Consider the following 12,147-nt stretch of genomic DNA (forward strand, 5'->3'; position numbering starts at 1 on the left):
TGTCAGACGGCCATTAGCGTTTATTTACAGACTGTTTGCAGACGGAAATACCCATTGTTTCCCTCGGCTGCGAGAGAGATGCTCTGTTTCAGCGGGCGACGCAAATTAAATGTGACATCGGAATGATGCCTGGACACACAGAGATAATTCCAGGCCTGGATTGAGTTTTCTCTCGCTGTCTCTCTCCCTTTTCCCTGCTTCACGGTGAGCCCCCCCCCCGCACCCCCCACAACCCTCCCTCCTTATTCTTCCTTTTGTTCCCTTCTTCTCTCTCTCCTTTCTGTTCCATGTTCTAACCTCTTCTTTAATTCTACTCTCTCTTCCGTGCATGCAACCCTTTCTTCCCTGCAACGCTGCAGACTGCACACTATTTGACAGAATCGCTTCCCTTTGAAAGCCTGCCCACCCTTTTAAGCAGCAGCAGTTCAAATGCAAATGGAGGGATGAAGTAATAACTGTGCGAGCAGTTCTTATTCAAGCCGAAGGTTAAGGGGTCCGATCATCACCACACTACACTCTACTCAAGAAACACTTTTTTACCTCGACATGAAATATCGGAGGGAAGGCGAGGGACTCGTATAACATAGGCCTAACTGTTTGGGATTTTACAGGACACACTTGGCAAACACAAACATATTCCTCTTTGCAGGCGGAGCTAAATATTTCATTCTCATCATCTGCAGTTTAATTATTTATTGACAACTGCCTTTGATGACAAATGATAAACCTCGCCGTCTTAATGAGCTTTGGAATTATATTACCTGCTGAAGGAAGATGAGCATGTCTAGACTGCAAGTATAGGGAGAGGGAAATCTTAGATGCACTCAGCTTAAAAACTGTTTTGCGACAGCAATATAGGCTAGTATGGCAAAGCATTTAATCATGTCAGAATGCACTAGCCATACGATGGTGAAGTCAATAAATACCTGGATGGACACTATCCAACACAGTATCCTCAGTGTACCCATATGGGGCATTACAAATATGAGCTAATGTAAAGCTTTCAACTCCATCAGAAATGTATCTAGCCTCCATAATGAAACCTCACTGATGCACTGCAAACAAGGGTCTTATACTCTTATACTTATAACTTTGGAGATCATGGCCAAGTGTGATTTCAACATTATTGCTCCTATTGAATGTAGGTTATGTCTATATACCCACACAGACAGTGCACTGCTCCCATTCAGATTCTATGTTGCCTTTCTGATGATCTGAAACATACCGTTATAAATCTAAGTTAACTTAACTCTCAGTTCTGTGGTTGGTGCACTCAATGCATCGAGTCTTTATGAATGACCAATTGTCTTAATGTGGTTTCTTTCAAGTCGCGTCTAATTGATCAGCAGAGACTGGATGAACTTGCTCTGTTCTAAAGAACCAAAAGATCAAGTTGCTCCCACTTGCTCAGAGGAGTTCACATGTTGCTAGGAGATAATGTGCAACAACATATTCAAAAGCATTTGTCATTGGTTTAATGGCTCCAGCTAGGCCAGTCTCTGCAGGGCACAGTTTCTGAAATGTCAGTAAGTTCCTTTGAGAGGAATCATTAGGAACAAAAAAAAAGATATCACAGCTGAAGTGATACACGGCATTCAGACATCATTCACAGAGCAGTCAGTCTCTGGATTCTTTTGCATCACTAGCCAAGTCTGAACTATACCAAACTCCTTTGTTATAGTCCAATCTTAGGGAAAGTGAAATCCTTCTAGCCTAGATAAAGGAGGCAATGCAGAAAGATATCAAGAAACCATAGCCTATTTTTGTGTCATAGGAAGGAAGAGTCCTAGGCTACAGTTATTTCTATAATTATATACTTGTATCATTTATCAGCTTAATTATGCCACAAGAGATTTTAAGCTACCACTTTCTGTTGGAAACGTCTATGATCATAACAGACAGGCTATTCACACTAAAACACTGCCAAGTGCGGTTCACAGTTTCATTACAATACAAAGGAAAGATATGGAGATCAGATAATGGATATTCAGTAATGGATCTCTTGTCACTTAATTTAGTAACCTTTTCCCCATGGTACTCATATCGCCCAGACCTGCACCCATTTCATCATGTCAACTGGGAAAAAAGTGAAACTGGAGCATTACATTCTTTAGCAAGAAAGGCAATGTTGCAGGAGCAAGCAACACCCAGCTGCTTGGAGCCCATAATTATTTAAATCTCATACAAGTAGCAATTAACTTTCTGTGACCTGTTCCAGCTAAATATAATTATCTGGCATAGAACCTGCATAGTAATAGGTGTTTTAATGCTCACTGATGTTTCAATGCGCTCTAAGCTGAAGTAGCAATAAAACTGGCCACGTTCATTAAATTGAGTTTATTGAGTTAAGTTATGCGAACTTTCCCTTTCCATTGTCAATATCTGAAAATACTCCCAAGTTTCGCTATTGCTGTCCATTAAAGTAATAACTTGCTGGCGACACAGTTAGCAGCTAGCCATAATGTAACAGAGTAACGTTAACTTATGTCAGCTAGCAAATACTTGCTAGGCTTCGAACACTGCAATTCCGAATCAAAGCGTCAAAATAAACGACTACTGATCGAGGAGCAGCGAAATACATGTGCATATCTAACAACTACATTTATTCAAAGAGTGCGAATGCAAATCGCGAGGCTTATATGAAAAAATGACTCCCCAGTTGGGATTCATTAGCCACAAGTGAATGCAAAACTCACACGCACTGAGGCTTTGGCGTGTGTTGCTATGGCAACCAAAGAAGTTAGCTTCGCAGTTTTCATTCGGCATCAACTTCTCTATCAATCTAGCAACCAAAGCAATACAGATTCTTAAACTAAACATTCATTTACCATCCGTTATGTGCCAGAGTCTTCAAAGACGTTTCCTTCACCTGTAGTGATAACTTGTTGCGTACCAGGATGCCTTACATTGGACAGTACACTGCGACCCTTTCTAAACATTTCTTTCCATTTCTTACTGAAGGGAGGGCGAACTACGGTGGCTGGTGTAGGACAGCCTTGAACGTCTGTACGTCAATCAACTTGCTATCCAGTCACAAACCTGAAGATACTTGGCCTGCTGTATTATAGCTTATATTTTTTTAATGGTGATTTTGTGTATGAATTGCTCTGCATTTAAAATGAACAGTGATTTTTTTTATTTTATGTTATGTTATTTTATGTTTTGTTTGCATTTTTTGGCATTCTTTTCACACATTGCATTATTAAGTTTAGCATAGGCCATGGCTACTTATAAGAGTGATTGAAATGGCAGTAGCCTATGCTTGTCAGCATGAGGCAAATGTTTCAGCTTTACAGCCGTCGTCGCAAATTCTTATTTTAGGTATTGGTTTCCATCTAGTGGTTGTATATAATACTACAAGGAAATGTAAAGGCCCTATTACCCCCTTTTCCCATTATTTTAAATAGTTAATTGATGTCTTCCTTTAAAAATAAAAAACAAATAGCCAACTCTGAGTAATCATACCCCGAGGCCTCAATGTAATCATACTCTCAGGACCAAATATGTATAAAAGATACTTCTAAATGTGCCCCCCAATAGCAAGACATAAAATGTTATGTTACAGTATCACTCACTGTTGTCCAAAATAATCACTTGTTACAAACTGGAAAATGGTATGCTAAATGGTCGTAACTATTGGAGAAAGTGCAAAGCTGAGATGATGTCAGTGAAATGAAGAAACCTGATTACAGAGAATTGCTGGGAAAACATTGATTTGCCTTGCACAACAATCCAATGAGCCATTGCTTACTGCAAGTGACAGTTGTAGAATACCATGGAATTACCGACTGATTACAAGCAGATGTACGGATTGGTCATTTATCCTGAGGAATAAGGGACTGCCTTCTCTCCCTGGCCTCATCTCCTGTAACATTTGAGTGCTCTTTTTAAGTTGAACTACTGTAGGGTAGTGCTTCACTAGCTGCTACAAAGTATTTAACTATTGTCTTAGGCCTATGTCATGAGGGAGGTCATACGTGATCGTATGTGATCATGTAATCCAATACTCAAACCAAAACAACTGCATGCTATGACACAACTATATGTCTGTTTTTGTTCCTTTTCTCACCCCATTGTCACCCTCTGTCCCTGCCCAAATGGCATCATCATGCCCCTTGCCCCCTCTCTTCTTGCTACTCTGAATGCATTCGTTTACATAATCACATGGAACCACAATAATATAGGTTTTAATATTTGCTACTTTGGCCCCAATATGACACATATTTATGTTCATATGAGTAGTGGTTGTAATTTGTTCAACCTCAATGGCATAAGATAGAATGGCACACAAAAATGAAAAAGAAAAAAAAATCAACAACAACAGTGTTATTAGACATTATTTTTTAAAAGAAAACTATACATATATAGCCTAACTCCAAGTGTTTGAGAATTTGTAGATATTAGAATAGAGGGAACTCATTTTTACCTACCAGGAACATTTTTATTTTACATAATGGTAAATAAAATATCTTCCCACTTAGGTCAAAGAAGAAGCTTACCACACATTTCAGACTGTTTACACTTGTTTGTGTGTCTGTTCCTTTACAAACACAAACATATTGCTTAATGTGTTTGGTAGGCCCTACCTTTACTAAAGCTACTGATTCAGCTTTTTTGTCAGTCTTTCAATACTTTTAACACAAGTATCTGAACTTCTATTTGAGGATAGTAGGCCTAAGTGTGTACTTATGCTATCTCTGCATTCTTCGTTCTACATTCTGAATGGCTCAGTGGATCATGTATCCAGACCTAGGCAGCTCGTAAACAACTGACTGGATTATTTTTTTCAGTGTTGTGCAGCAGTAGCCATCCCAGATACCAAAATACATGTACTGGAAATAAAAGCTCTGAAAGGAGGAGTGTGATGTGATATGGGGCCTTTAAAAGGCACCAAGACTATTCCTTGAAACGACTATTTATTAGAAGAGCAAGAGCAGAGTGCAATAAAAGGTCCTGCAAAGGCCACACATTTAACACAGTATGTTACTTTAGATGGTGATTTTGATACATAGATGCAATTATCAGTAGTAAATAAGCAGCTAATTTAATCATAATTAAGTTAAGTAAATAATAAGACTAGGGCAATGGAAAATGCCTGGACCTTCTCTCCCCAGGGAAAGAGTAACTTTACAATGAGGTCTTGTAAACCTCCACTACATTGTGAATGTTGACTGAGATGGTTCTGCCAAATGTATCTGTTTTCTTGTATTTTCAGTTTATATCAACATATGACCTAATTCCCTGGATATAACTAAACATTCTAGAGATAAAAAATAATTACAGTTTTAAATTATGTACAGAAGCATGCCAGAGTTGCTGATTTGGTTTCCATACTTGGGGATGACATTTTTTAAAAACTCTTCTGTTATTTTCAAGAATTGTTCAATGGTTCAGTACAGTCCAACAAAACCATAACGACTTAACAGGTCATGTTCAATCTGTGTCTGCACTCTTTGCAGAGATAATAGGCACCAGATGATTCTCATGGCTGTTTGTGAATCACAGACATGTCTTTTAAATCGCCCGCAACAGTGAAGCCATGCACTCTCCTCCTCTAACTCTGCTTTCATTATATCAGTAGAGAAGAATCATGTTCATGCATTCAAAACAACAAAACTGATGCAGCAAACCTTGTGGTTTTTAATTCCTTTATTTTATTCCTTTAATTCTCTCTGTATAATGGTATGATTGAAACATACATACACACTCAGCATATTCAAAAATTGTCCAGTGACACGATAAGAAATGCACCCCATTGTATAATAAGCATCCTGAGGTAACCTACTATTAATGTGCATCTTAATGAATAATTCCAATGTGCTTTGTGCATAATTACATGTTCTTACAATATGTTATTTGTAGGGGATTATGGTTAGTAACATAGTTTTAAGTTCACATCTAAATTACATTGTACAACAGATACTTGATTACAGTGGGATCCAACATTCTTTTGCTCGAATGCAATTTCCACTAAATGGTACTGCATGGCTAGGGTGCTTTTGCCACAGTCTGTTACCCTGGATTGAACTGATCAAGCTCCAGATCCTCAAAGATGAAATTGAACCGTTTAGTCCTGACATATTGGGGCTGAATTTCCAAATATGTGAAACTGAAGTACCTGGTAATGGTTGGCAATATTTGGTCCATCTCAGTAAATTTATGCTGTTAGACAGCAAAAGTCAAGTCTATGCTACTTCTAATTATGTTACATTCAGCAAATGCTGTGCACATCACCACCATTAGATATCTGCATGCAATAAAAATGCCAAGCACATACCATTCCGTCTATGTCAGAAATAGCTTTAACTGCTCTTGTTCTTTTGTTCTTTTTTCCTCCACAGAAAGCAATTTTACCCGTCGTTACAACATAAGATTAAAAGCAGTCTGTTTTAAATATGCCACACCAGAGATCCAATTGGGATTTATTTGAAGTCCTGTGCCATGCTCTGTTGTTCAGGGGTAATTTACCCATAATTCTCACCTCATTACTGCTCCCTATAAGACGGAGGTCACTCAAACATTGTGCATTCCTACAAGCAAAGTCCAGCACATGGGTCACTTTTTCCAACAGAAAGCAGCAGAACCGCCCAAGAGAACATTTCTAACTAATGCTTGGTAGAAAAGAGAAAAGTTCAAAATTAAAAAAGAAGTATATAGTATATACATGAAAGCATTTCAGTGTGTAACACTTAAAATCATATTACATTGTGTAACACACAGTTCCAAACATATCACTCCCTTTGCCCCTTTTTCATACACATTATGCTGTCTGGCACTTCACTCATGGAAAGTAATAACATTTTCTCACGGAGCACTTGCAAAATTCTTCTTGATGTCTTGATTACTGTATTATGCAGTCCATATGCCAGCTGTTAGACTCTTTATGCTACTATATGCATAGACAAACCTATCCATGTAACAGTCGAGATGAACACGAAAACTACAGGAAATGACACTTCTCTCGTAAGACAGAGAGTTGAGCTGCTATGGCTACGCCCACAGGAGGGGACACTCCAAATGTGACCCGAAATATGACACTTATTGAATGCATGAGAGACAACACAGCTCTTGTTTTTTTTTTTTTTTTTTTTTTACATGGTTAATAGTCAGGCACTTGATTGAGCCTGTCCGCTTCCCTGGCAGCGAAGGCCGGGCGCTCTCAGACAGACTTCCTCCTCTTGCCAAAGACGTTGTTGATGAGCTTGGCCATGGACTTGGAGCCGCTGTAGCGTCGGCGGTCGGCCCGGTACTTCAGGTGCTCCATCACGTGGCGCATCAGCTTGGTGAAGAGGTTGGCGATCTCCACGTAGTCCTCGGCCGCCGACACCTCCTGGAAGTGGCACTTGTGCTCCAGGGCCGTGGCCCGCGCCTCCTCCTCGGGCACCTGCCGGCTGTGGCACAGGTCCTGCTTGTTCCCCACCAGACAGATGGGAATGTCCACCTCCCTGGCCAGCACAGAAAATGATGAAGACTGATTACTCACGCAAGCTCGTTTTTTTGTGGGGGGTTTTTTTCATCTTTTTTTTTTTTTTTTTTTAACTCTGCAGTGTTTACACAGCCATATGGACGAGCAGAACTTTTCTGGGCTCATAGAACAATAAAGCACTGTGTGTGTGTGTGTGTGTGTGTGTGTGTGTGTGTGTGTGTGTGTGTGTGCACCAAGACGTGAGAGTCGGAGAGGAAAAGCGTATAGCGCGTGTCAAATGCCAAACAATATACGGTAAGCTGCACTCCGCAGCCGTGCTCTGTGTCATGTCTTTCTTTCCAGAGCGTGTCAAAGCGTTTTGGCCCCCGGTGCAGCGCGAGCACGAAAGCAGGGCTGGAGCATGACCACCCATCTGATCTCACTCTGCATGTATGTGTGAGAGCTTTAATGGCTGCCAGCTGCCCACTTCACGCCCGCACTTTCCACTGTCAGCAAATGGCTTTCAAGTGACAATTGTTCAGTGAAACGCCAGGTTCTCCTCCATCAAGCGCTGAAGGAAATGTTATAGAGAGACCTCTGTTCCCTTTTAACAATTAACTGAGCTGAGAGGGTGTGAATGTGTGTACGTGTGTGTGTGTGTGTGTGTGTGTGTGTTATGCTGTAAAAGTTGTTAGCTCCTCTGACTGAGACACGCTGACAGATCAATCCCACCCACTCACCCACCCACGTTCATCCAAGCTCGCCGATTGTTTCTTTTATTCTTTATTTCTGTCATTTTTTGGACCTCTGTTTACACTCAGACCCACTGCACCAAATCCACACAAAGAACTCGGGGGGCTCCACAAATGGTCCTCATTAATCTCTCCTAACAGGGCCCCGGTCCCCCCCCTAGTACCGGCCCCAACGGAGCCCCCGGGGGTCAAGGGGTACGCTGCGTCACTCACCCCTTACAGGTCTCCCCTCCACGAGTCTCTTTGATCTGGCGCAGGATGTTTTTGGCGTTGAGGAAGGACGTGCGGTCGCTGATGTTGTACACCACTACGAAGCCGTCGGCCCACTCCAGCGGCTCCTCCAGGATGCACCTGCTCTCACCGGTCTGCAGGGGAACACAGGAGCGTTTGGGGTTGGGGGGGGGGGGGGGGGGGGGCAACATTGGGGTCTGATCAAAGGGACACATTTCCAACCAGCCTCACTCACTAAAGGTGCCCTGGAGCGAATGGAACAAGGGGACATAAACAAACGGGGGACCTCGCTTTCCATTAATTCCTCCCACTGCAGGGAGAAAGCAGTGTGGGGGTATCAAACAGCAGGGGAGATAACAGCTACACTCCGACAAAAGTTTCACATTTTCCCCAACAGTGCTCTTGGGAACTGTAACTGCCACTTGTGTCAAGGAGAGCTTTTTTTTTTTTTTTTTTTTACAAAATACTTTTTTACCTCTGTAAACTTTTCTTGCCTTTGTGTGTGAGTGTCTGTGTCTCTCTGTGTGTGTGTGTGTGTGTGTGTGTGTGTGTACACATATGGGTATGTGTGTGTGTGTACACGGCACCAGTATGGGTACGTGGGTATATGTGTCTGTGTGTGTGCGTGTGTACACACCTGTGTGTGTGTGTGTGTGTGTGTGTGTGTGTGTGTGTGTGTGTGTGCACACACGTGTGTGGTGGTGGTGGTGGATGAAGAGACACAATGAGAAGGTGCTTGTAAACCTAATGTCTTTCACATGCTTGAGATGTCACAGGACTGGACAACACACGTCCAGTTAGCCGGACTCTGGGACTCATAGTGAGAGCCTCTGAAGTTCTACGCCATAAAAGCTCCCAGATGCAGCAGCCGTGAGCAGTGAACGCTCTGCTGCGGCTCTCAGCTTTCAAAGGGCGAGTGCCGCACCGCATCGCAACGCGCCATGCCATGCACCCGCTCTCTCAACCTCAGGGGTCCCACCATAAATCCCACCAGAGCCCTGCATACATACATACAGCCTCCATATGGACCTGTCTCCCAGTGAACCAGCGAAGTGAAGTGAGTGACAGCTCTTTTGTGATTATACCGAGCATCATCTGTGTGAGAAGCAGATCAGGATGTATGGCTACATACCTGTGAACACGGATCAAAGACTTCCAAGTTCAACTGCCTCCCATCAATGGAGAGCCTTTTACGGTATAGGGAGTCTGCAAACAAACAGGTTGAAATAGAGAAAGAGAGAGAGAGAGAGAGAGAGAGGAGAGAGAGAGAGGCTTCTTGTTATGACCAACATGTGTGCCAAATAAAAAGTCTGGCTCGCAGACAAGGAAGGGATAGTAAAATGTAAATAGAAAATATAAAAGACATCACGTGAGAGCAGCGCGAGCCAATGCAACGTGATACGCATGCGGCTGTAATAAGGAGCGATCATTACTGTAAGCCTCCAAAAATCCCTGGCATGGCCGTTCTGACAGAACAGACAAGCTAATAGATTTAAGGGGAATTAGCTGGGAGCGGAGCGGTCGGAAATCATATAGCACTCGGAACATGACAACATGAAAGGCAGCCATCGCCGAGACATGCACTGAGTAATGGGACAAGCGTATGACTTCACTCAGCTGTTAGACGTTTTCATCAAATCCCCCTGCGCTCTTAAAGAGTCGCCATGTTTACACAATTGTTTTAATGCCTTTGAGCTTTACACAGCCATAATCAGCCCATATGTTTTTTTTTTTTTCTTTCTTTTTCTTTTACATGAAATTGAATCTTGGGGGGCTTGGGTATAAGTTTTGGCCATGCTCATATTTCCCATGGCTAGATATGAGACACAATAAAGCTCTGTGCTGAGTTAATTCTGCCGGGGGCCTGGGCCCGTGGACCCGGGCTGGCTGATGAGATGGAGCAAATATGAATTAGAGCACCAGTAATCCAATCACATCATTAAACACAAGCTCGGATAAACACTGGACACTCACTGCTGTTGGACGCGTACTCCCCGATGAAACGCTTTGTCAAGAACCGCACCAGAACTGCTGTGAAGTGTGATAGAGAGAATGAGAGAGAGAGAGAGAGAAAGAGAGAGAGAGATAGGGGGAGGGAGAGAGAGGGGGGTTGGAGAAGATGGAAGGAAGGAGCCATATTAGAGCATTGCAGATCTACGAGCTGAAAACAATCCGCCTGAGCCACAAACAATGCAGTTAAAGCTTGGCTGGAGCGGCGAGGCGAGGAGAGGAGAGGAGGGCAGGAGAGGGGAAGAGTCAATCCCCTCTCTCATCAAAGACTTGGACTCCTCCACCCTGTACCGTGTGCACCAGGGTACATTTGGCACCCCTGCTCCGAGCATTTACAGATTTCATTCGCTCTTTCACCATGAACACACTGCCTGCTCTATATTAAATATTTGAGCCATGAAGCTGCATTGGCTCACCCCACCATTGAAGTGAGGGGCTTGAGTTTCCATGTACAAACATTCCCTCAGCGGATGCCATGAGAAGGTTGCTTTTTCTGCCCCCCCCCCCCCCCCCAAACACACACACACACACACACACACACACACACACACACACACACACACACACACAGCTATACAGCTCCGACCGCAGGCCTGCCTGTCCTCGTAACACACTCCCAGACCTGCCAAGTTAGATCGGACGGAGATGTGCAATTTCTTCCCTCGCTCGCTCGTCCCGGGCACCTCCGTGATTAGAGGACTTTGGTACCTTAGTCCCCTCAGCCGGCTCTTGATTTTTGGCCCTGGGGGATCATGGGTAATTATTCTGCGCTTATTTAATAGTCATCAGCACAGGTATGCTGCCTGGGGGACTTAGTGTCCCTATTCAACACAGGAACAAAAGAATCCCTCATCAGTTATACCAATTACTTGCTTGTTACAACCATCAATTTTAATTTCCCCTTTGGTTGATTTGTTTAACAGTGACCTAATTCATACAACAAAAAGATCCAGCAGCATGAAAGTTAAAAAGTGGACGCAGACTGGACATCATTTATCAAACCGCCTCTCAAAGCAGGCCCATAGTGCATTAGTCAATCTGAGCGAGACTACAGTGACACATAGACCTGCAATGGTGACACACAGTAATCTGACCCCAACTATGGATTAACACACACATTCGTTTTAAAACCTTGCCTCGACAGAAAGTGCATCTGCACTTCTTCCCTGTAAATCAGCGTTGAGAGTGGTGTGATGGCTACAGATGCGAGCTCACCTGATTTTCCTGCTCCTCTGCTTCCCAGCAGGGCCAGCTTGATGTCGGTCATGACTGCAGCCTGAGCACAACAGCTGGGCGAGACGGAGTTGGAGCGAGAGAGAGAGAGAGAGAGAGAGAGGGAGAGGGAGATGGAGGAGAGTGAGAGGGAGAGAGGCAGGCCGGGCCGGCTGGCTGGCTGGCTGGCCGGCTGTTTTGGAGGCTGTCCTGCTCGGTGTGCTGCAGGCGGAGGAGAGGGTGGAGGCAGGTACTGCTCTGCTTGGAAGCCTCTGCTCCTCTAGCGCTTCTGACGTGCCAGAGGGGGGAACGGAGAGAAACAGAGCCACACTCGCCCACTCTCTTTTCTTTTCCCCTCTCTCTCTCTTCCCCTCTCTCACTCCCTCTGTGACACACACACACACACACACACACACACACACACACACACACACACACACACAAACTCATACAACAGACATATCGACCCAGACTCGCAGCTCCCGCCCACTAAATGAGAAAACTCTTCAAGACTGGGTTGCCAAGAGGTCAGCGTGA

General features: G+C 43.6%; 2 protein-coding genes across 4 annotated transcripts in view; both read right to left on the reverse strand.

Moving 5' to 3' along the window:
- stk33 (serine/threonine kinase 33) overlaps positions 1–2,950 on the reverse strand; it is a 17,695-nt gene extending 14,745 nt beyond the window's left edge. For both annotated transcript variants that reach the window (XM_062549194.1, XM_062549195.1), the window contains exon 1: positions 2,829–2,950. The gene's annotated coding sequence lies outside the window, so the exon portion shown is untranslated. The remainder of the gene's footprint in view (positions 1–2,828) is intronic.
- A 2,721-nt stretch (positions 2,951–5,671) lies between these two features.
- Positions 5,672–11,890, reverse strand: rerglb (RERG/RAS-like b). Of its 2 annotated transcripts, none has more exons than XM_062549328.1 (5): positions 11,614–11,890; positions 10,363–10,416; positions 9,521–9,594; positions 8,371–8,522; positions 5,672–7,445 (listed from the first exon to the last, which is right to left on the reverse strand). In XM_062549328.1, the coding sequence occupies exons 1-5, from the start codon at positions 11,663–11,665 to the stop codon at positions 7,160–7,162; spliced, it is 618 nt and encodes a 205-aa protein (XP_062405312.1). In that variant the 5' UTR covers positions 11,666–11,890; the 3' UTR covers positions 5,672–7,159. The 2 variants fall into 2 exon arrangements, with proteins under 2 accessions (XP_062405312.1, XP_062405311.1); XM_062549327.1 differs by having other exon boundaries at positions 10,363–10,419.
- Between the last annotated feature and the right edge of the window lie 257 nt (positions 11,891–12,147).

This window comes from Sardina pilchardus, chromosome 11 (assembly GCF_963854185.1).
Source record: "Sardina pilchardus chromosome 11, fSarPil1.1, whole genome shotgun sequence".
NCBI lineage: Eukaryota > Metazoa > Chordata > Actinopteri > Clupeiformes > Clupeidae > Sardina > Sardina pilchardus.

Coding starts and splice junctions, on each gene's coding strand:
- rerglb (XM_062549327.1), bottom strand. CDS start 11,665: ATGACCGACATCAAGCTGGCCCTGCTGGGAAGCAGAGGAGCAGGAAAA. Junction 8,523..9,520: donor TCTTTGATCCGTGTTCACAG/GTATGTAGCCAT, acceptor GTTCCCCTGCAG/ACCGGTGAGAGCAGGTGCAT. Junction 7,446..8,370: donor GGAGGGGAGACCTGTAAGGG/GTGAGTGACGCA, acceptor TGTGCTGGCCAG/GGAGGTGGACATTCCCATCT.